At 39.6% G+C, this 22474-nt stretch overlaps 1 protein-coding gene across 1 annotated transcript in view; it reads left to right on the forward strand.

Moving 5' to 3' along the window:
• The window catches only part of ADGRB3 (adhesion G protein-coupled receptor B3), a 464328-nt gene extending 461374 nt beyond the window's left edge, over nt 1-2954 (forward strand). The window contains exons 29-30 of the mRNA XM_072857823.1: nt 711-815; nt 2766-2954. Of these exons, the coding sequence (XP_072713924.1) occupies nt 711-815; nt 2766-2954 (294 nt within the window). The remainder of the gene's footprint in view (nt 1-710; nt 816-2765) is intronic.
• The last annotated feature ends 19520 nt before the right edge of the window (nt 2955-22474 follow it).

A 22474-nucleotide genomic window follows, 5' to 3' on the forward strand; every position in this document is an offset into this window, starting at 1 on the left:
CGAGGGCTCCTCCAACTGTGGGGGCTGTTTGGGGTCCCCAGCTCTTGCACAGGAGTGCCATATAATTAGTTTTTGTGGAAGAGTGCCCTGTGCATGGGCTAGGGGGAGGGTGGTTTCCAATTGCCCAGTCCATGACATAAGAAAGCACGTAAAATTGAAAAACTGTGCCTACTTTTCTTAATGTGAATGCCATTTCAACTGTATTTTATGATGATCTGAATGACAAGAAGATGTCTAATCAAAAAGACATAACATCTGGGGCTTTTCCATTTTGGGCCAAGATTTTCTGAGTTCAGTGTTCTCATAAAAATTATTCTGATAGGGACCATTACAAACTGCTGTTGCATTCCTATAGAAATTAAAATATTAGCATCCATGCTGAAAACAGAAAATATTCCTAATGTGCAAGAGAAATATCCTTCTGAGAAACTGCTGTCACTTTCAAAATACTTCTAGGCTAGCACAAAAACAGTGTCCCTTAATTTCAGCATCTCAATAAATGTGGGGTAAAAACAGTCTCTTGTACACAGGAAGAACATTAAACAGAGTAGAGAGAAGGCTCAGTGCAATTCACTTCCATTGATGGAGTCTATAGGGAAAAGATGGCCCTGCCAAATTCAATTTACTTTATTATGTTGGGAAAAATAATGCTTCTCTTAAAAAAGCCCAGATTCAATTATAAATATAAGCAATTATGTTCCATTTTGCAGAAGGTCATGCATACAAGAAAGAGGCACATGGAATTGTTTCAAGAGTTAAATCAGAAATTTCAGACGCTGGACAGATTTCGGGATGTACCAAAATCAGGCAGTATGGTAAGTTTTCCTTCTTAGACATTTAAAATATGATGGATCCTTAACAACAACAATGAAACAAGAGTCCCCTGAATTCAGTATATTTCCCAAGAAGACCTCACTCTGCGCTACCTTTAGATAGCCTCAGAAATTAGAACAAAAGATATTTTCAGCAGTCCAACCTATGACGAGATTCATCAGGTTTTACAACTAGGCCATAACTAACTCACTGACATCATTACAGATGACAAGTAATTGAACTGTAGGGAACACATTTGAAATCTGTATGTGTCTACCAAGTCTAAAGGACTTTATACAGAGAAAGCAGCTCACTAATGTAATTTGGCTAATAGGGCTTTTCCTCTAGCTAGGCATGCAGATATTAAATTAGTTACTACAAACAAGTCCAGCTAGATTCACCTATACGTGAGGTGGTCCAGAAAGCATGCAGGGTCTCTGTAATGCCGTGTCTTTTCCATAATAGGTTTATAAATATTTACCATGGGAAAAGGAAAAATTAAATCATCCTGAGTTGACTCTGCTATCATCATAATTCAAATTTATACACACACACTCATACACACATGCATAACACCCTGACTACATCTGATAATGAAAGCAAGGAAATAGTTGATTCTGCCTAATTAAAACAGCTAATGTAGTGTGACATATTTGTTAGCAGTAATATCATGATTAGTAATAATTTTATATATAATTTTATGATGTGAAAATTGTATATTAAATGGAACTGAGCTAGAATCATTGTATTCTATAACTTTTTCAGAAGAGCTGCTCTCAGACATGAAGAAGAGGTATTAAGCAGATGTGAGGCCAGTGGATTTACATCATTTACATCATCTTAATCCAGCAGAAATTTGGCCCTGATTCTTTGATGAACCTTTAGCTGTGATATGTGTTATTTTTCACCCAGTTCTCGCTTACTCCCCCTTCTGAGATTTGCTGACATGTAAAGTTTGCATTCGCCTCCCTCTTTGAGATTTGCAGCCCACAAAAAGCTTGAATTAATTCAAAATCTCAAAGGGAATCTCAGTGGAAGTGTTGTGTTTACTCTGTTTCGCATCAGGGCTATGTTTTTGAAAGGTCTGCTAATAAATGCTGCCTAGAGGAATGGTCTATCTGTAAGACAGTCAGAGAGTGATCCAGGTACCTAAATATAGGCATCTCAGGCTGAGACAGCCTCAGGTGTTTTAGTCTACAGCACAGTACAGGCAGTGATGACACAGGACTCAAAGGAGACCTGCACCTCTCATGAAAGATAGTTGGAGATCAGGCAGCAAATCCAAAGGCATCTAAAATGGTGCAAAAATGTTAAGTTTTGGCAACTAATTCCTATCCAACATGTTACAGCAGAAATCACTAATTAAATTGGTCTTAGTCCATAATGTACTTTACCCTATAAAACTTAGCATTCCAAAAAAAAAATTCATTCAGTAGAAAATAACCGGCTTTCAGCCTGTTAATCCTAATATAAATGAGCTCATCAGCCTGGAAAGCAAGGTAGCTCTCACAGCATTTTCAAGGACTAGGTTTCTGTGGTTCTGTCACGCACCTGCCCCAATTTAAAATCCAGCTGGCAATCCCTGTTTTGAACCACTCCATATTCAGGCAGCAAGCTCTTCTCAATTATCTTCCCTTCTCTTCTCCCACTTTTCTACACAACCACTATTAAAAAGATGGCTATTGGTACTGGATCACTTGGCCATTCCTCACGTACATTGGTTCTTGTGAAAGAAAGGGCTTAGCTGGCAGCTCAGGTGAGGAGCCTGCCAAAATGTTGATTGTTCACAGAGTCGCAACGGTGCTGAACACCCGCCAGCCTGGCTCCCTGCAAAGTCATTTCCACTCTCTGGCTTCTCTGTCTCATGAGAGCACATTAGCAATCAGCCTTATAAACAGAAAACACATTATTTCATCTTTGTTTTTAATTTTTCTTTCTTCTCTGGTCTTCAGGAGAACTCAGCACCGAACAAGGCTCCATGGGACAGTTTCAAAACCACAGGCGACTACCAACACTATACAACGATAAACGTATTAGACACAGAGGCAAAAGATGCTTTAGAACTCAGACCAGCAGAGTGGGAGAAGTGTCTGAACTTGCCTTTAGATGTGCAAGAAGGTGACTTTCAAACAGAAGTTTAACAAAAAAGAAAACAAACTGAACAAAACAAAAACAAAACAAAAATAATTCATTGCACTGACAATAAAGAGACTTTGGGAATCCTGACGCTCCTGTCTGAACATTGTGACTACTTTATGTCAGGCTCTTCCTGTGCCAAATGTCAGTGGTTTTTTTCGTACAGTATATTCCCACTAGTGCGGCTAGTGGAGAACCAGGTGTACAATTCTTACCATCGTGTGTTGTAAGTACCCGTGGAATGGATTTGTAAGGTAATCTTTATAGATAAACCTCAAGCAACGATTCATGTTGTAACAGCTTCATTTGGTTTAGTTTTCAAAAAACTTCACCATGAAGCACAATGTATATATTTATGCAGTTTTTAAAGTTTATAACAGTCTGTTTGGCCATTACTACACTTTTTACTTTATAATATAAAAGCAAAGTTTTTGTCATTAAATGAATGTCTGTTGAGCTACATTCTTCATTGCTTTAAATGCAATAAAGTAATAATCTCACTTTTATATGAATAATATATTTCACATCTTTATTATTGCAGTTTTCTCTGGAAAGCTCAGAGTAGCTTTCTCTGCTGCAGCTGTGTATAAAATATTTAAAATGTTGTATGGTGTAAATAAACCTTTGTCTACATATCAGTTTCTTAGTGCATTTTATTCTGTATTTGTTTCTCTTAAATTTGCATATTTATAAAGTTTTCTTTAAAAACACACATATTGAATATGTATTTGGAGTTTTAATAGTATGTCGTTCTAGTTCCTGCAAGGCGTTTCTAAAGTGTGTTAGTAGGTTTGTATAGCCATTCTGCATTTTCTTAGGTATTCTTTTGTGACAATGTACCATATAAATTGGACTTGTCAGAATACTATTACAATTGTTCTGGTTTATAAGAATTTTTGTCTTGTTGCAGAAAGACAAATAATGGAAGATAAGTTAAGTTTCAATGCACAGCACCCAAAGAAAATGCTGATTTAGAATCATTACATCTTGTGCATGGTCTTGTTGCTATATAACAACAAGAAAAACTTTAAAGATAAAAAATTCTGAAGTATTTTAGACAAAAAAAAAGAAAGAATGTGTTTCATATTATAAATCAAGAGCAGAGCATGATTTATGTTGAAAATACAGTTAAACAATTAGGAATAGAAAGACTAACTCCCCCTTTCTGTGCTTAGAACCAAAAGCAGATCTTCAAAATCTCTCATCTACAGCATAGCTGTGGGGGGAGGGGATGGGAGGATATCTCAAATCTTCAGATGTCATATTTCTAGAAAAAAGTTTCCAAAATATTTTAGTTCCTGCTGTACGGAACTAGCTGGAGAGCTCTTAGAGAGGGAGAAAACATGACCACCAATCTGTTTAGGAATAAAAAAGACTAGAACAGAGGCTTGTCAGCGACAACTTAATCCAGAGTATTGGTAGAAGGAGATCGTCATCCATATGTTGAGAGAAAAGTACTTAGGACCAACCTTAGGACTAAGTGTTTCAGTCTGTAAATCCTTTCTCCAGGCCATAATAAGGTACTTAAGCCACAAAAAGGAGCCTGACTTTGCCTACTTTGAGTGAGCAGCTCATGCAGAGTGCAGACTTCTCTAATCTAATGCTTCCGCATCTAAATCTTTACACAAACACAAAATAACTAGCTACCAACCTGGTATCAAGTCCATTAACTGGTTTAGGTGCCTAGAAGTTAGATGATGGAGTACTCAATATTGCAATACATCAATCAGTCAGAACTGGCCCTTTATCAAGAGGCTGATGCAGAAGGAGGCAGCTGGCAAGGCTGGCTATGCAGCCTGCTAACATCACACCTCTGAGATCAGATAGTGCACCAAAAACCTCTCTCTCTTGTTTTATATCAGGTTCTAATCTAAAAGGGATTTACTTTCCCTTTAGATAAAGATCCAACAGAGGCTGCACATTTTTTAAGGATTTCATCCAGTGTGGTAGGCATCTCTCAAGCAGAGTTTTACAAAATTTCTAATTTTTGAGACCAAATCAGGAAGCTTAGGCTACTGAAACCAGATATAAGCCTTAGCATTCTCCTTGATTGATCTAAACATAATACAAATCTAGAGCACCTTGGTGTTTCAATAACTATAGTGCAGAGATTATTTGCATGAGCTTTATATCACCAAACTCCTGTTCAATAGCAGTCTAGTTACAACTGCAGAAAGCTTAAGGTAGGCTGCAAACTTATCCAGGAAACATGATACATTGGTCTACAGTCAATACACTGCTGACCCAGTTGTGCTGTTATTAATAACCCAGTTGATTCAGGTTTAGCATTAACCTAGGTGTTTATGTACCACACAGCAGTCACAGATGTGTGTTCAGTGTATAAGCAGAAATGTTCAGTGCCTCTTTATTTAGAGCTTGTGCTGCCCTGCCCAGAAAGTGCTAGACTTTTTTATTTTCCTATATATTTCATATTTAGAAATATTAAGAACATGCTGAAACCCAGTCTATTTGCCTACTGATTTGACTGCTTCATATTAAAGCAGAGTTTGTTTTCCATAAGCGAGATGCTGCACATACTTACAGTTTGCTGCTCAGTGTCTCTTAAATGGTGCAAGTCAGACTGAATCCAGCAGGAGAGTACAAACTTGTATGCGCTGGCTTAAATGTTGGCAAAGCACTGATGAGATGTTTGGTATTATATTATATGCAAATAAAAATTGAGTCAGAACTCCCTACATTATACTAGTCACAGAGATGACAGGGGGGTCTGCATTTGCCTGCCAGGGCCAGCTGGTGCCACTCGATGTGCCCTGTGCTACCTCACCTGGCCTCCAGCCGCAGTTACAGAAAGGTTCAGGTGCTTGAGGGCTCAGCTAACCAATGTTGCTGCAGCTGGCACCAGAGTATATTGAGGCAGTTGAGCTCAGCCTAGAGTTTTGGGAAAGGCCTCATTTTCTCAACAATTCAAATACACATTAGTAATCATATAAGACCATATGGAGTTCCTCTCTCTCTGTCTTCCTCTTATATGTGTATACAGAGAAAGATTTTTCTCTGGCAAGTCAATACTAAACGAAATGTGGCCTGGACTTTTCAGTATAGAGAAGCAGTGCAGGAAATCTAGCTGAGCAGCCATAGATCACTCAGACAGAGTTCAAGATACCCATGATTTCACATCCAAGGCTGTGTAAAGGGATTTGGTGTTGCTGGCATAAAAGCGCTAACAAAGTTATTTGCTACATGGACTCTTGCCAATGTGATATTATTTAACCCAGAATCTTCTGGGGAGGTAAACTCTGAATTAGTCATTATTGAACTTCAGGTCATACTCTGCAATATCTCTTGGAAAGAAGAAGAAGAAGGAAAGAGAGACTAAGTGCTGCTACAAGGGATGAGGAAGAATAGCAGTGCTGCCATGCTGATGCACCTTCGGAGTGCCATGGGCTTAATGTTGGCATATATGTAATGCTAATGACTCCTTATGATGAAGATTTAGGACAAAGCTGTAACAAAAGACACAAACAGATAAGGGTCTTGTCCATTTCATTCACTACTGGGTCTGAATTTCTTCATAATCAGTGGAACAGTGCTCTTCTCTGGGAAATGTCCTGACACTCCTCCTGTAAGAACATCCTTTGCTTCTATGATGATAAGACATAAATCACCTGATATTGTTTTACACAGGATTAAACTGGGGTAGTTTCTTTTAAAAACAAACAAAAAACCCCAACCAAACAAAAAACCCCAAGCCCCGAGCTGCACCAGGTGAAATGTTCTCTGATGCGTTGGCTGGTCTCCATTTCCCACAGTTGCTAGGCAATGCTGCACTTAGAGACCAGATTTAACAAAAGGTCTGCTTCCTGCTTGGAAGCAGGCATCCATCTGTCACAGCATCAGCAGTGTGCTTTCCATCAGGTTATGCAAAAGGATATGGAAATCTTTGTTAGCAATCAGCAGATGGAGACATTGTGTATTGATAGTAGACTTTCAGTTCCTCAGGCATTAGCTCGAGGCTGTGCTGTATCTCTGGATAAGCCACAAGAAGCAGTTTGTATGAGCAAACGTTATTTCCCTCTCTCTAAAGTGTTATAGGGCTCTCTTGTGCAATCAAGCCCATTCTCATCTGCTGAGGGAAGTAAACAGAGAGGTACCCAGTTGAACAGGTGTTTGGGGAGCTGTGATTCATTTTGAGCCAGGTCTTAACCAGTGTAATGCTGTAGTCTCTCCTACTTATTTTTCTAGAAACATCTTTCTTTGCAAGGAAAGCAAAAGAGGCCTCACTAAGAAAAATTCAACTACTGATAAGATAGGCATGACTACTAACCCTAGCACTCCCACTGAAAGGTTCTGTCCATTAATTATAATTGTAAGTTAAAGAAAGAGCCATTTATCCAGTTTTGACAAAACTGTCTCTTAGATAGGCTGCATTGGACCATCCTGTGGCAATGCTTTACTCAGATTAACTACACTACGGTACTGCTCCTCTTGTTTGTTCTGAACTAGTTTCGTTTTATACTTCATTATTTCTTCTAAGGAATAGTTAATAACTTTTACCAATTCAACTTCCTCTCTTGCATATGCAGGCTTCTGCTACAGGCCCCACAGTTACCCTTTTTCAGGATTACAAATCGATGCCCAGTTAGTCCTCACGTGGAAGCCCTTCCCTGATTTCTACCATCCCTGTCTCCTTTACAGCTTTTCCAGGTCTGCTAAAGTTCTTAAATAATTCTCAGTAAATCCTGAACACACTAGAGCATTCTGTTTGATCCCTGCAGAAAAAGGAAAAACTCAACCACAAAGCTTCTAAAATGCCTTTTCATTCAGGGGGTGGGGGGAAAGGAAGAAAACTCAAAAATACCTGAATCTTAACTTTTTTATCTAACCATTTAATACAAAATACATGACCATCTCTTTGTGCAAGAAATGGGTGCCAGGCAGCTTCTCTTAAGTAATCGTCTTGACAAGTGGACTTTAGTAATTTATTTTCTGCTGCTCCTTCTCTCTAGTGCTGTGAATGTAGATTTTCTTTCTTAAGCAGCACTGCTGCAGCAAGACTTGTAGAGAGTTATCTACAGCCCATTGGATGGGTTTTACAGTCAGAAAGTGAGCAAGGACTATGTGAATCCTTTCAGACAGAATAGTAGTTGTCCCCCACATCCTGAAAGTGTGCTGAATTCTGAGCTTTTTTTCAGTTTTAGTAAACCCCCTTCCTCCAGCTACATGCTCAAAGAGTGACGTCCACTCACTTGTTGACTCTCTTCTTTAAAACTCAGAATGGGAACCTAAGCCAAGGAAGGTGTTGGGAGCTGCTGCTCATGACTGTTTGTTGTGTTAAATGTTACTGTTGCATTATGAATAGGAGTCTGAGGTGTGTCTGGGGGGGGAAACCCTCCCGTTGAGTCACGAGGTTCAGACAGGACCCCCTTGCTTTCTAAACTCCTTCTCAGAGAGGAGTCTAAGTGCGGCTAAGTCCAGTCTTAGTCTCAGACTTGGTCAATGGTTTATTTTCTAAGGACTGTATATGTAGCCACCCATCAGAGTCAACATTTGCCTGTCAGAGCCCTCTCAGGGCTTTCACTGAAACAGCTTCACAAAGTTGATTAAGGCGATAGTGTTAAAGTAATTTGACAGCATTATAAGTCCGGTCACGTTCAGTGTACTGAACTATCATGATTACGGATGCACAAATAACGCAATACACCTTCAGTCTAGTCGTGTTCCATGAACTACCACGGCCACACTTAAAGAGTCTGGTCGCATTCAGTGAGAACTACCACAGCTAGATTAATGAAGAGTGCAGTTTATTAAAGCAATAGATACACAGGTTCTTTTGGATTACCAGGGATAAATTCACTGTCCGCAAAGCACGTGCAAATACCAAGGGTATGAGTAACACCGCCGACTACAAATGTGTTAAAAGATATAAAGCAACTCTATAGAGATTCCTAAGTTTCCCAGGCAGGCACTTGGTAAAACCAAGTGTTCAAATCTTACCCAAAGGCGTCCTGATGAGGGGGAAGAGAGGCTCAGCCCGTCGACTGATCCCAGAGGTCAGAGTGGTACGTGCTGGTACCTTCCCTAACATTCTCTCTCTCTTAAACCATTTTATACTATCTTTTACCTTTCAGGTGGAGCTTGAGTGACTCTAGTCATACATACTTTTGTTATGATTGGTGTAAATTTTTCTCGCTTCGCTTTTAAAGGTATAAACTAGAAAAATTCAGAGTGCAAGCTCAGTGAGGGGTGGTTGCACCTTGGAGGCAGGTAGCTTTTGGGATGGAGGTGTGTTTTGGTATTATAATGATGTTATAATGAGCAAAGTTCACCAAAAGGACAGCATTTTGTCAAAAACATGACAGACTGTTGGCCCAGGGTAGCAAATATGCAGCTTATCGGTTCCATGGTACCTTCAAGTTCCCATATTATCACAGAGCCTGGCTGCAGTGTCTCCACAGTTCCCCTGGCGTTGCCGACATCTAAGGTTGCAGGCCTAGGGAACTCCCATGGAATGGATTCCTTGCATGTCAGCCGCACTCCACCTGGGCAGCTTCTTCAATGCTGTGCCTTACCTAAAAGTGTGAATATAAGTTTAATTTTTAAGTCACCTCCAGCAATTATTCCACACTGTTCTAAGAGTTAACCACCTGTACCTTGAGAGAGATGGGATTTAAGAAACAGCTCTAGTCCCAGTGTTTTCTTGTTGATTACCTTAGGCAGCTATTGGGAAGCCCAGCTGGAGATGTCTACTTCTTTGCACGCATTGTATAAGCAGATAATGTGCCTTGTTCAACATATGCAGTCAACCTTAGGAAACAGGCATCTAAACCTTACATGATGCAATGCTGACCATCAAAAATCTATGTATTTTTGTGAATCAAACCCTTGGGAGTTGAAATACTTTTAAAAATCTGGTTCTCAGAATCCAATTTGAAGAACAGCAACAAGCTAGTATTTTTTCCCATCATCAGTTCAATGATTTATTGCATTACGTCCCTAGGCTATTGACTCAGGAAATTGCAAAAGGTGATGCCTGAAGGACCTCATAGTAAAAAAAAGAAACTGGAATTGATTAGTATGTATGTTCAATTTCTTATTCGGTGTCTCCTTGGACCTAACCACTGTATTTCCTGCTCTTCTCAAGAACTGTGTTTAGGAAAAGATTTTCAGAGCTCTGTTTTTAGTAATTAGGTTCTTAAATCAAGAAAGAATTAGCTATGGTTTCTAAAGACAGATAGGTAGAATCCATTCTACTTAATTTAGAATTCTAACTAAAGCACTGTCTTGCCAATATTTCAAGCAGAGAACTCTGCAGGACAATCTAACTGTGCCTATCATAGCTGTCTAGGTTCTTTCTGTAACCTAAAGAAAAATGGAGGCACCCCTGAAGCCCAGCTAGACCCAGACAATTCTCTAAGTTAAATACTAACATCTTTCCATTGATTGCATAAAGAATTTAAAAGCCCCCTGAGGGCAATAAAATTCTTCTAAATTAAGCACCAGATTTAGCTAGATTTAGTCATCAACATGTGAGCTAATGTCTAAGCTCTCATTATAATCAGCGGAGAACAGGTCAATACAGTCATTAGAGCCCAAAGACCAATTCAGTTTACCCATTACTAGAGGAAGGATGCAGTTAATATGAGATGCCCTATAGCTTTTGAAACATTTTCATGTGGATTGCAGATATGAAAGGCAGCTTAAAGGAGACCTACACCCTTCTGGTCTAAGCAGTACCCCACCCCACACCTAAAATGATACTAGACACTTATGTTTGGACAGGTGAATCCAGCTCCAGGAGAAGATTTTCTAAAATGCTCTGGGATATCCAGCCTCCAGCTATCACTCCAGAGAGGCATGGGGTTATGGGTCTTATGTCAGGTTTGCAAACTTGATATGAATGGCATAGGTATCCTTACTCCTTACTCGGATTCCACCTTGCCTGCTCCTCTTCTGAACATTCATGTCTGTTCAAGTAGAGGATTCATCTTCTCTATAATTTGTTAGACGTCTATATTCTGAATGTGGATTATCCAGGTTCTCATCCTCCTGAGAGGTAAAGGATGCACAACCCAGGACAATCTAATCTGCCAAGTATCAGTAGACCGTGAAAAAGCACATTCTGGAAGATCATATAGGGGTCAGCCAGGCATGCAGGAGTCATGGAGCCAGGAAAATTACAGTGTTATGCTTTGAGCTGGTATTAGATTTCAGCCACAAATGTCTGATGTAGAATACGAATGCTTGCCATACTGACCTGGCACTACAGTCTTGCTTTCTCACTCGAAGAGATTCTCCTATCGGGCAACAGTCAAGCTACTTCTTTTTTGTATTCTTCTGGCCTTCTGGTGTCCGTATTTCTGATGACACAAAGGCCAGACTTGAACTGAGAAGACAAGAAGTGTGTTTACCAGGGATACTGTCTGATCCTTTAACTTCCAGCCTTTTCCTGAAATTTAGAAGGTGGTGGTTCAAACCTTTCTAAGATGAGTAGGACAGGGAAGCTTTCCAGCTTCCTCATGCTGGCTTCTGACCAGCAGATAATTATGCAAAGAAGGAAAGACACTCCCACCCTCAGAGCAGATAAAGTCAGTCTACTCTGGCTGGGGTAGACTCAGGCCATGCTTTCTGAGAACAAATACACACACTATTTTTGCCACAGAAACATTAGAATGGTCTCTCAACCACTCCCTTAACAAATCAATTTGGGCTTGAGATGCCACAAAAAACCTCAATCAATTCCCAAGGAAGATTACTCAGAAGTAGAAAGATAACCTGTTACACCATAAAAAAAACAAACAATCATAACATGAGAAAGGAGGGAAAAGAGTTCTGTTTTATAGTCTAACCCTAACTGCATTGTAAATGGTGGCTTTCAGGTACTATATAGAAAACTATATTAAAAAAAGAATGCTTTCATTAACTTATAACTAAGAAAATGAAAGAAAATTATAAACATGTAATAGCATTCTGAAAGAGGAGGATACACATTTTTCTCTGTTAGGCCTGCAAAGCCAAAAAACACCCACACTTAATTCTTAGTCTGAAATAACTCTACATAATTCCATCATCCATAATTTCCAAAAACTAAAGGGTCAGAATCATCTGCCTCAGCACCATCCTTTGGTTATAACCTGATTGCTATCTTTTGAGGGTAATTAGCCAACTGACTAAAAGGTATTATAACATTTACGTATATTCAAAGTGAAAAGAGAATATTTAACTTTGACCTCCACATTTATATGGAAATTTTATTTTCTAAAAAAGCTGATTACAAAGATATGTGTATTGAATTAAAAAAAGCTTTAAAGTAGTTTGGTTTGTGGTTTTTTTTAATTTACCATTGCCACTTAAGACCCTATGTTCTAAAACCAGGACAGCAATAAAGAAATTGATTAATTTTGGTAGGGGAAAGCAAGATCATCCTCCTCCCAGCAATTAATATTTGTATAGCAAGAGGTCCCCTATTTTAATAAAGAAACCTATTCAAGGATGACAACCTTTGTAGCATGCATCAGAACTTCAGATCTTAAGAACTCAGCATAACAGATCTCCAAAACCTAGAAAGAAAACGTCCTTTCTTCATCACAGAACAAGTTTCAAAGACAAGGTCCAGGTTTTACATCTGGATAGAAGGTTGCGACCTCTGTTAGAGAACCAGGTATGAAGACCTCTTGTTCCATTTTCAGTCCACCTAAAATCACAAAGTGCTGGAGAGCTTTGGAAACTCCAATGATCTGAAGACACCAGAGAGCTCACTGCAGCTACCAAATCAATAGCATATTTTGTGTTGAGTATTAGCTGGTAGGTACATGGCTACAAAATCCTGGACTCTCAGGAGATTTTTAATGCTTTTATTGTCTTGAAAGTTCAAGTCCACAGCATTTACTTCCAATCTTGGCCAGCTGTATGCCACAGATATTGTATCAGCAAGCAAAGACATAAGCAGAAGACTTTATGGAGAAATGTAGTTTTCTAAAGCTAGTCCCTAAAGATTTTTTTTTTTCTCAAGATATGTTCTCTAACTGATTTGGAACAATTTAGAATAAACAGTATCAACCAAAGGTCACTAATTAAAAAAAAAATTATTAGAGATGTTTTACAAGAAATTCAAGAAAACAAACGGCTACTGGGAAGCTTGCTGTCTATCTTTCCCTCTGATCCTTTCTGAAAAATAAGGGTAAAGGAGCAAACCTGACTCTGATTACCTAGTCATAGGATCATAGGCTAATCATAAGATCATAGGAAGATCCAGGTTGGGATGACCTGGAATGGCTGTTAGGTGTGTCCCAAGCCACCTCTTCTCCAGGCTGAACAAGCCCAGTTCTCTCATCCCCCTACCCCCAATGCAAGTGCTCCAGACCCCGAACATCTTGGCAGACATACCCTGCACTCGGTCCAGTTTACCAGTGCTGGCAAGCCTAAAACTGACATAGTATCCTAAATGTTATCTAACAAGTACCCCTCAATCTGCTGGCTGTGCTCCTGATACAGCCCAAGATACTGTTGGACATCTTCGCTGCACACTGCTGTTGGCCCATCTCTCCTGTCTCTCGGCATGGCAGTCCTGCTTAGACATACCAACTGGTTGCCCCAGTTTGGTGTCATTGGCAAACCTGATGAGAATGCACTACCTTGCATCTTTGACAAATGCATTTATTATCTGCCTCTAAACCCACAACCCTTCTGAGCCAAACCACCCAACCGTTTGTATACCCACCTGGTTGTCCATCCATCCACTGCCATCCCATTAGCATCCTAGCTTGCTTACAATCCTTCTAACAAGACCAAAACCTACCAACTCCTGCAGCTGTCACACCTTTAAAGAATTTCAGTTCTGCAAGGATGGAACCAAGCTAATAACTGGAATTTAACAGGCTGCAGCTCACACAATGCTTGAAGACCTCTTCCATGGAATAGGCAAAAATATTGAGCAAGTGAGATTATTTGAGGGAACCTGTCTGAATGCAAGAATATATTTTGAGTAATTAAGTAGCTGTTGCCATACCAGCTGCTGTATCACGAAATGCTTGTCAGCTTGTGTCCACATTGGACTTTATCACACAGACCAAAGACAACAGAATATATTTATCTTTCTTTAATGACTGTGTTTTGACTACTTGCAACCTATGCTGTAACTTAGATATTGATTTTAGTCTTTAATAGGGTAAATATTGATACAGTTACAACTTTTCTCAAACTTGCAGGTTGCCTTTCCCCACAAGTTTTGTGACCTGTAGCTAGATGACTCGTTTTAGCATTCATTAAATTGTTGACTAAGAAAGATGTCTTTTTTACAATAAAAGTGAATAATTAAAGTAGTCTCCATTCTTCCAAAATATCTCTTTTAAAAAATGCTAACTGCCTATTAAAAGTTAATGATAAAAACCTCTGTGAATAATATTTCAGGATAGTGATATATTTACTTTCAAATATAGACAATGAACATTTTGGAATATTATTTTAACACCATAACTGTGTTATATCATGTTGTTATTAGCCATAACTGACTATTGGATTACCTAAAATGGAGGTAATGACACATTAATGCATTTTACTTGTTTTCTTGTTTCTGACGGGGAGGGCAAGCACACCTCCTGCTGTCCCCGCACTCGGGGGGTGTCAGTGGCTTCAGAGCAAGACTCCTGCCCCGGGCCTGCTGCAGCCGCTCGCTGCCTGCTGACAGCAGCCGAGCAGTTAGACTGCAGTGGGAAATGCGAAGGCTGGGCAGAGAAAGTTGTTGCTCGAGGTCCCCACAGCCTGTTCTGGGATGGAGCAAGTGTGTGCTTCAGGTGATGCTGTGTCCACCACTCACATCAAACATATGCAGGTCTTAGGTGTATGAACATGCCAGCTGCTCGGCCTTTCTTTCCCTTGTCTGACAGCAGTAGAGAGCAGAAAGTGTTTTTTTTTCTTTTCATAGCAGGGAAGGCCAAGGCAGAGGCAGTATCATACAGAAGGGATGGCCCAGCAGCAACAATAACTGTCCATTGTGAGGAGGTTGCTTGTTCGTTTTTCCAGAAACTGATTCTTTCTCACAGCTCCTGAGAAGCTGTATGTTGCTGCCCTCCCATACTCAAACTCCACCAAGAATACAGCCTAAGACAGAGGTGAGTTCAGGAGGAATCTGTCAACATGTCCCTCTCCGCCTGTGCTGAAGTTCTTTCACCACCAGTTCTAAATTCCTGTCCTCAGTGTAGGGACAGGCTTAACTCCATCTCCTTCTTCTTCTGCAGGCCCATGTAGAAGTGAGGCAATTAGCCACACTGTAATTCCCTTTGATCAGAGAAAGGAAAAAAAGTCCCAACACCAGCATATCCTACCATTGTGCACCCTCATTCTTCTGAGCCTGAAGGAGACATGACCAGATGCCATTGCTGCACTCCAGCATGAAGATCTGGTTAGTGCTAGTCCTTATTCTAAAGCGTGAGAGAAGTGAAGCCTCTACTCCTCCATCCTTCTCTCAGGCCTAAGACTGATGAAGGGTGCATGTTACACTTTGCCTGACACCGTTGCTTCTCTGTGATGTGTGGAAGAAAATTGATGGTTCTACCTCTGCCATTGACCTTCCTGCCATACCTTCTTGACAGTGGTACTGATTATCTAGACGCAAGAAGGATGAGAAAAAAAAGTGAACTGTCTCAGCCATTTAGCAGAAAAAAGGAGTTAAATATCCCATCCTCCTTTCTGAAGAATTAAGAATGATGAAATCACTAAGGGCTTTGTTGTAGACTCTTATTTGCTGGCCTGCTGCCTGAGGAAAAGTACTGAGAAGATTGAGCGGACTGTAAGAGAAAACAGAGAGTCTAAAACAGATTGGAAAGAGATAGGAGGACTTAAGTAAGGCTGCTAAAATTGCCTTTTTGTCTCAAGAGCCTCTCCAAAAAACCTTTAGCCATTCAAGTCATCAAAGGAATTTCATGGAGATCAGAAAACAAATTATTACAATTCATTGATTTCCTAGCTAAAGGAGCGACGATTGTAAAGTTTACTACCATTTCAAAGGGACGCCTCATCTCAGCAGTTGCTTTCTGTGTCCCAGATGTCTATCTGCCCTCTCTGTGAACTGGGAGACAGTGGTATGCTAGTTAGTCCCACTTCCACATCAAAGCTAGTAAAATCAACCCACAGTTCTCTCCAGGTTGTGAATGCTTTATGAAACAGCAGTCACCAACCTTGATTGACAACTGCTCCTGCAACCTGCGGCATCTATTTGTGAAGCCGGCAGGCTTTTTAGCTTCATGCTACACAACCACAGTGTCAGAGTCAAACCTCATGAAAACTGAATTAACCTGGATGAGAAAAAGACAAGCCAGTGAGTTCTTCTTGCCAGGGAATACTTCAGCTTTATTGCAGCCACGTTGTGATCTGTGTCACCATAGATGGACACGAGCCAAAAAAATCTATCCCCTATCGCCTACGGAATTCTGGACAGGCGGAAAGGCTGGTGGAGAATTTATTTTGGTGACAGCTGGAGGGGCCTGGAAGGCTGTCAGCTCTAATATAGTCAGGTTGAGGATTAATTCCCACATGCAAGATGCAGGTATAGGCATGCAAAATTTGGAACCCACTCAATCAGGGGAGCAGCAGCGTCTGCTCTGGTCAGCAGGGGATGTGACATTTGCTACTGTACTCTCTGAAATACACAGGTTGAGGGATTGTACTTCAGCAGAGTATTCTTGGAGACATGCATAACCTGACAGTTTCAAGTTTCTGGGTACTGGAAAATCCTTCTCTCTTACATGTGAACAATATAGATTTACTCCTAAATAAAAAAGAAAGATTACAAATGAAATTACTCTAAGTGCAAGTAAATCACCTTACTTGAAGAGATAAGCAACTTAGGCCAGTTTTGTTCTTTGTTATACCACCATAAATCTGGAATAAATCCATGGGCCTCATTGGAGCTACCTCTTATTCATACCAGTGTAAGCAAAGCAAAAAAAGTCTAGCTAGGTTTTTCCCCATGCTAGTGTAAATGTAGATTTACACACCTGATTTGTATGTAAAGTGACTAAATTTCTTCTATCATTCTATATATGCATATAATTCTCACATAAGTCAGGAAAACACATATATGCATTTGTTTACTTTTACTCTTTTACAGGAAGATTGCAGTAAGGACATGTCATTGGCAAGAGACAGAAGCTGAACTCTAACTATCATTATTGATTTCCCAAACAGTTTATGAAACTTTCCAGAAATACTGAGAATTTCAGTCTTGTTTGGAACTTTTCTACAAGCTGCCCTTTCAGGCAACATCAAAAAAAGAATTTATATTGTCTGTCGTTATGGCTTTAGCAATTCCTCACACTTATTAAGAAGAATAGATTGTTTTTTTAACAACTAGTCATAAGGTTTTCATAATTGCAGTGTTTCCTAGATACATTATGTCACAGATACACACCTAATCTTTACTGTATGCATTCAGTCTGTATTTAAAAGCCAGAAGATGGAAAAATAACATCTCCTGCACAGCAAAGCTGTTACTCTGAGTGTCAAGCATTAGGCTTCTCACAACCCGTGAACCTGTAATATGTAAGAAAAAGATTATGTGGAGAGTCTGATCCTGAATACAATCACTCAGCCCTCAACTGGTTAAGTTTTCAAAAGCTGGAGCAAAGAGGGACAAAAATGGTTTTTAACCTGAACTTCTGCACATTTGAGATATCTTTATTTGAATCAAAATTTGCTATATGCCAAGTTGAGATGATTTTAGCTTAATTTGAGGTTCTCCTTGAGAGGTTGGATCAGTGCACGTATCATCTAAAAAGTCTGAAGGGAATATATAATGGGCTCCTCCAGTTCTGCAGAAGGACCAGAGAGCAGAATTTAACCCAACATGCCTCCAGCACACCGATACTGCAGATATGAGATGTTCTGAGGAGGGGAAAGTTTCACTAGTATCCTGTTCCTTGCTTCATACCAATCTTGGCAGATTCTTTAATTCCCTAGGGCAAGTCTGACCAACTTGAAACTATGCCATCCTAACAGATTGGTACAAGTATGAGGACATGAGACAATGTACAATATGTGTATGAAATGTGGCAATCCCCAGATAAGCTATGAAATGATTCTCTGCCTGGAGCTTCCATAACTCTTACAGACAGGATAAGTGCTCAGGAATTGCAATAAATTAAAAAAAAAAAAAGACAATGAAGCAAAGAAAATTAACTTCCACAGTTGCTGGAGGCTTGACTCTGTCCTTTATGTGTGTGTGTTTGTGAGTGTGTGTGTGTGTGTGTGTGTCTTTGCAGAAAGACATTAGGAAAGAAACTAAAATGTGCTTTCTTAGCCCTTCCATATCTGACAGCAATTTCATTATTTTTGTGTGTTAAGCTGTTCCATAGCCTTTGTAAGCTCGTGAATGAAGAACAGATGCATTTATTATAAGTGGGGTTTTCAATGACTAAGAAATAAATCACTTTTCTTCTGTAAAATCAAACTTCAAGTGTGTCCGTACCAAATGAGTTAGTCTTTCAAAAGAAATTCATTAGTGCATGATCAATGGAAGAAAAGAAGACACGCATCTTTATAAGGGAAAAATTTTGCTCCACAAGTAGCTCCAGAAAGCCAGATTCTGGTACACTGTCATTGGGGCTCTTCATCACAGTCAAGTTTCAAAAAAAGAGCATCAGGCATCCCACAGCCAGCTACTCCTGGACTGCTGCAAGCAAAACTGTGAACACCAGACTAGACAAAATCCTTCCTGCCACTATGCAAGATACTACTGTTGAAATTCTCCTGCATTTTTCTTTGCCCTACCAGTAAATCACCAGGGTGCTTTTAGCAATAAATACATCTAGACTCAGCCTCTAAAAATCACAGTTTTCCACTCCTGCAGTAAATTGCACTTAAAGATATGCAAACTAAAATATTTAGTTTCAAAATTATCCTTAAAAGGTATTTTTGTTTTGTCTTTATTTGGCTTTGGTCATCTTTGTGTTTTTTTCAATAAAAGTGGACCTAGGTGAAATTGAAGACTTCAAGAAATCTGAATCATATAATGAAAAGCAATTTACCATTTTGCCTGGAGAGAGAGGTTTTCAATCAGTGTGTCCTTCCTGCAGTGACTTATGGATTAGAAGCACAGAGGCTTTTAAAGAAAAAAAAGAAGAAGAAAAAAAAAAACGCAGCTAAGTGAAGATGAATATAATAAGGTGTAGGCTGAGAATAGCACATACAGACAAGAAAACAAGTGAGTGGTTCTGCCAGGGAGACTCAACAGAAAATAAAAAGAGAATAGTCCTGGGCCAGACACTCTGCAAGACAACATGATAAAAGCTATAGCAGATGAGGTACATGACAGAGCAAGATGTAGATGTGAAAATAATGGAGAGGTGAGGTCGGAGAAGTACAGGGGTAGCCAGTCACAGATAGGTCTACAAAGGACTAGGATACTGCATAACTGACAATGTATGCTTGATTCCATTGGTTGTTGTTGCAACTCATACCTAAAATGTCCATGATGTGTATTTCTTGACAACTTAAAATTACCAAAAACAAGTGATGTTCCAGGAAAACCATGAAGTTTTATAAAATATTTCATTAAAAAGATATAAATAATAAAATAAAAAATATTTTCATTACATAAATGTATGATATAAATCACAAAACTTGCTATAAAAATACATGATTGCTAATTGGGAAAGAGATGACCTAATGTTTGAGGTAGTTTGCACTGAGGGATCCACAGCCTGTAACCCAAAATCTCAGGGTACAGAGGAACTCTCCATTCATTCAGCATTTGATTATTATAAATGTACATTGCCTGCAGCCTGAGCACATACAGAAATTTCTTCCTGCTGTTAATGCCACACTAGAGACTTACTTTAGTTAAGCTAATGTAAAAAGGATGCCCACACTCACAATAAGGACTGCCTCCTATGGGCCTGCTGTTATACTGTGAATTCATACTATGTTCAGTTGGGTTAGGCATAAAGACTTAAGAACGTTCAAATGGGCAAGAGAAGACTTCAGTTCATAAAATCACTGCAGTCTTACATGCTCACTCCCGGTAACTGTGAATACACTGTTTAGAAGTTCAGTTAGTGCCAAGTAGTCATGTTCTTTTCAATATCCAGCCTTCATCTTGTGATGCTTAGGCACAAGTCACCTGCAATAATAGTGGTCTGCCCCCACCAGTTGAATAATGCAGCTCACATTCTGCTGGGGTGTTCCAGAAATTACTTGCTGCTGTGCAAGTAAGGGGGCTGGAAGCCAAAGGCAGAGCAAATAGAGCTCAAAGTGAGATCTCATAAATACATGTGAAGACAGTTGCCGAAGCCTCTCATACCAAAAGCAGGCCTGTTTGCTGAGGACTGTTCTTGACCTACCTCCTACGGCAATAGGAATATATTGTCATGAGGCCATAGAAATACTGGTCCAGCTCAAAACTTTTCAGAAGAAAGCCTGGAGTATTCATAGGGCAGAAAGAAATTCATAACATGAAGATAAGAAAAATCAATACCAACCTTGAAGAATATTTCTATCACCCTCTGGACCTCAGACCTGTGAATAATCAGTGTGGAGTGTGCACATTAATCATGGGTACAGTGGGAATGACTATTGCTAGACTTTTATTGTTTGGCAGCATCCATCTTGAACTGGAGGGGAACAAAACTAGACACTTGAAGCTTAGCACAATACAATACAATATAATAATTAGTCGAAACATCTGTCTGAGCTCCCTTAAAGCTACTACTCATGACACACAAATTCTTGTTGGATTGAGTTATTTTGCATGACCCTGACTACCCTCTATTACCAAGGGGTTTAGAAGGCTTAGCCTGATGATCATCGATCTGAAAGACATTATTCAGCCCTGTTCTCTCCAGGTGCAGGCCTGCAGAAAAAGACACTTTTAGTAGGCTTAAAGCAAGGCAATACTGCTTACCAAATCTGCTGGGGCTGGTGCATTTAACAGCACTCACTTTAGAAGGATGTGCTGATCTACACACCATTTGTGAGGGACATGATTTCTGTCAGCTATGATTATTAGTGTCCCTGAATCCTTTGGGAACACGACTCAGGGTAACAGGCTGATATTCTTGAATACAGTGTTTTTAAAATGTGACTACAGTTGCTGCTGAGCTGTGCACATGAAGGAAGTAGTTTACATGAAATTAAGGAAAAGAAACCCCAATCTTTAGTGCAATAACTCTTTATGTACACACTGCAGAGAAAAAGGCATCATTTCAAATTAACTTTATTTTCAACAATTTTTCCCAGTCCTACCACAGAACATAGGCTGACTTCTTGAGTACAGATCCATCATGCAATAGTTACCAAATATATTTACCATGTGCTTGCTTTTTCTCTTCTGAGTTTGAGTACCAAAACTATGTAAAACTGTTTTGAAAACCTTTGGAAAGGTGAGGTGAGAGGGAGGGTATTCACAAAGATACACTTTAGCTTCTTCAAGCTTGTCTCCCCATTTCCTCTACAAACATGGAATGAGAATCAGATTCCTCAAGGGGCAATTTGAAACCTTTATATTGGTATGTGGCTCCAAGCCATTTTTTAGGATTGAAAACAGGCTTGAACTATGTAAGGAATCTAGATAGTTTAGACTCAGTGGGTGATAATCAACCTTTATAATACACCCTTGATTGCATTAAGAAATGCTATATGGTTTGTGATTTAATGGCATTATTTTTGTCTCTCCCCAGCAGCTTCCCCTCCTGTATCAAGAGTTAGCCTAAATTCTCCTGATATATGAGCAGTGGATATCCACATATTACTCCATGGAGACTTATACTTTGCACCTTATAGCTTTTCACAGGATTTGGCTTTATCTGAGAAAGCAACAGACATAAAAAGCAGCATATTCTTCCTATTTTCCTGCAAGACTATTCTGTTTGAGTCTTATTTTTCTCCAGCTCCCACAGAGTTAATAAACCACATGTAAAAAAACCATATGTAGGATTATAATCTCTAATGACAAACTCTTCTACCCAGGTTTTGAAGGCCAGAGGCACTGTTATCACTTCCTCTAACTGCTTTTATAAAACTGGACACAGAATTTCAGCCAGAAGTTCCTGCATGCATTTGATGACTTCTGGTTGAGATGATAGAGCAATACGAGCTATCCAAGCCCACTGTAAAAATTTCAAGCAATAAAAAACTCAGACCATCCATATGTAAGATTTAATTTTCTGTCTTTATGGTATGGGTATTGAAACAACAAAAAAAATGCAGTCAGTCACTTTATTTTTGCTACGTTTTCAAACATATAATCAGCATTCCAGCACCTTTTCACCCTTTGAAAATAAGTCCTCAAACAACCTGTGGCCTCAGTAATCTGCAGCTGAAGATAACCTGCACTAAATCAGAGGCAGAAAGGAATTGCAGCTGGGGTCTACCAAAAAAGAGCAGTATTAAGCTAAGAGGTGAAGAGACTGAAGAGACAACTAGGGAAGAAGAAATGGACTTGAGGGATGGGGTATCAAGGACATAGGGCTACTGTCTAGCAGTACTTCCCCTGGGTATCATCCTGCTGAAAAGCTCCTGGGGGCTACTGGGGGCACCAAGGTGAAAAGCATGCTCTCCTTACAAATAGAGCAAT

Source organism: Ciconia boyciana, chromosome 3 (genome assembly GCF_034638445.1).
Source record: "Ciconia boyciana chromosome 3, ASM3463844v1, whole genome shotgun sequence".
In the NCBI taxonomy this organism is placed as follows: Eukaryota; Metazoa; Chordata; class Aves; order Ciconiiformes; family Ciconiidae; genus Ciconia; species Ciconia boyciana.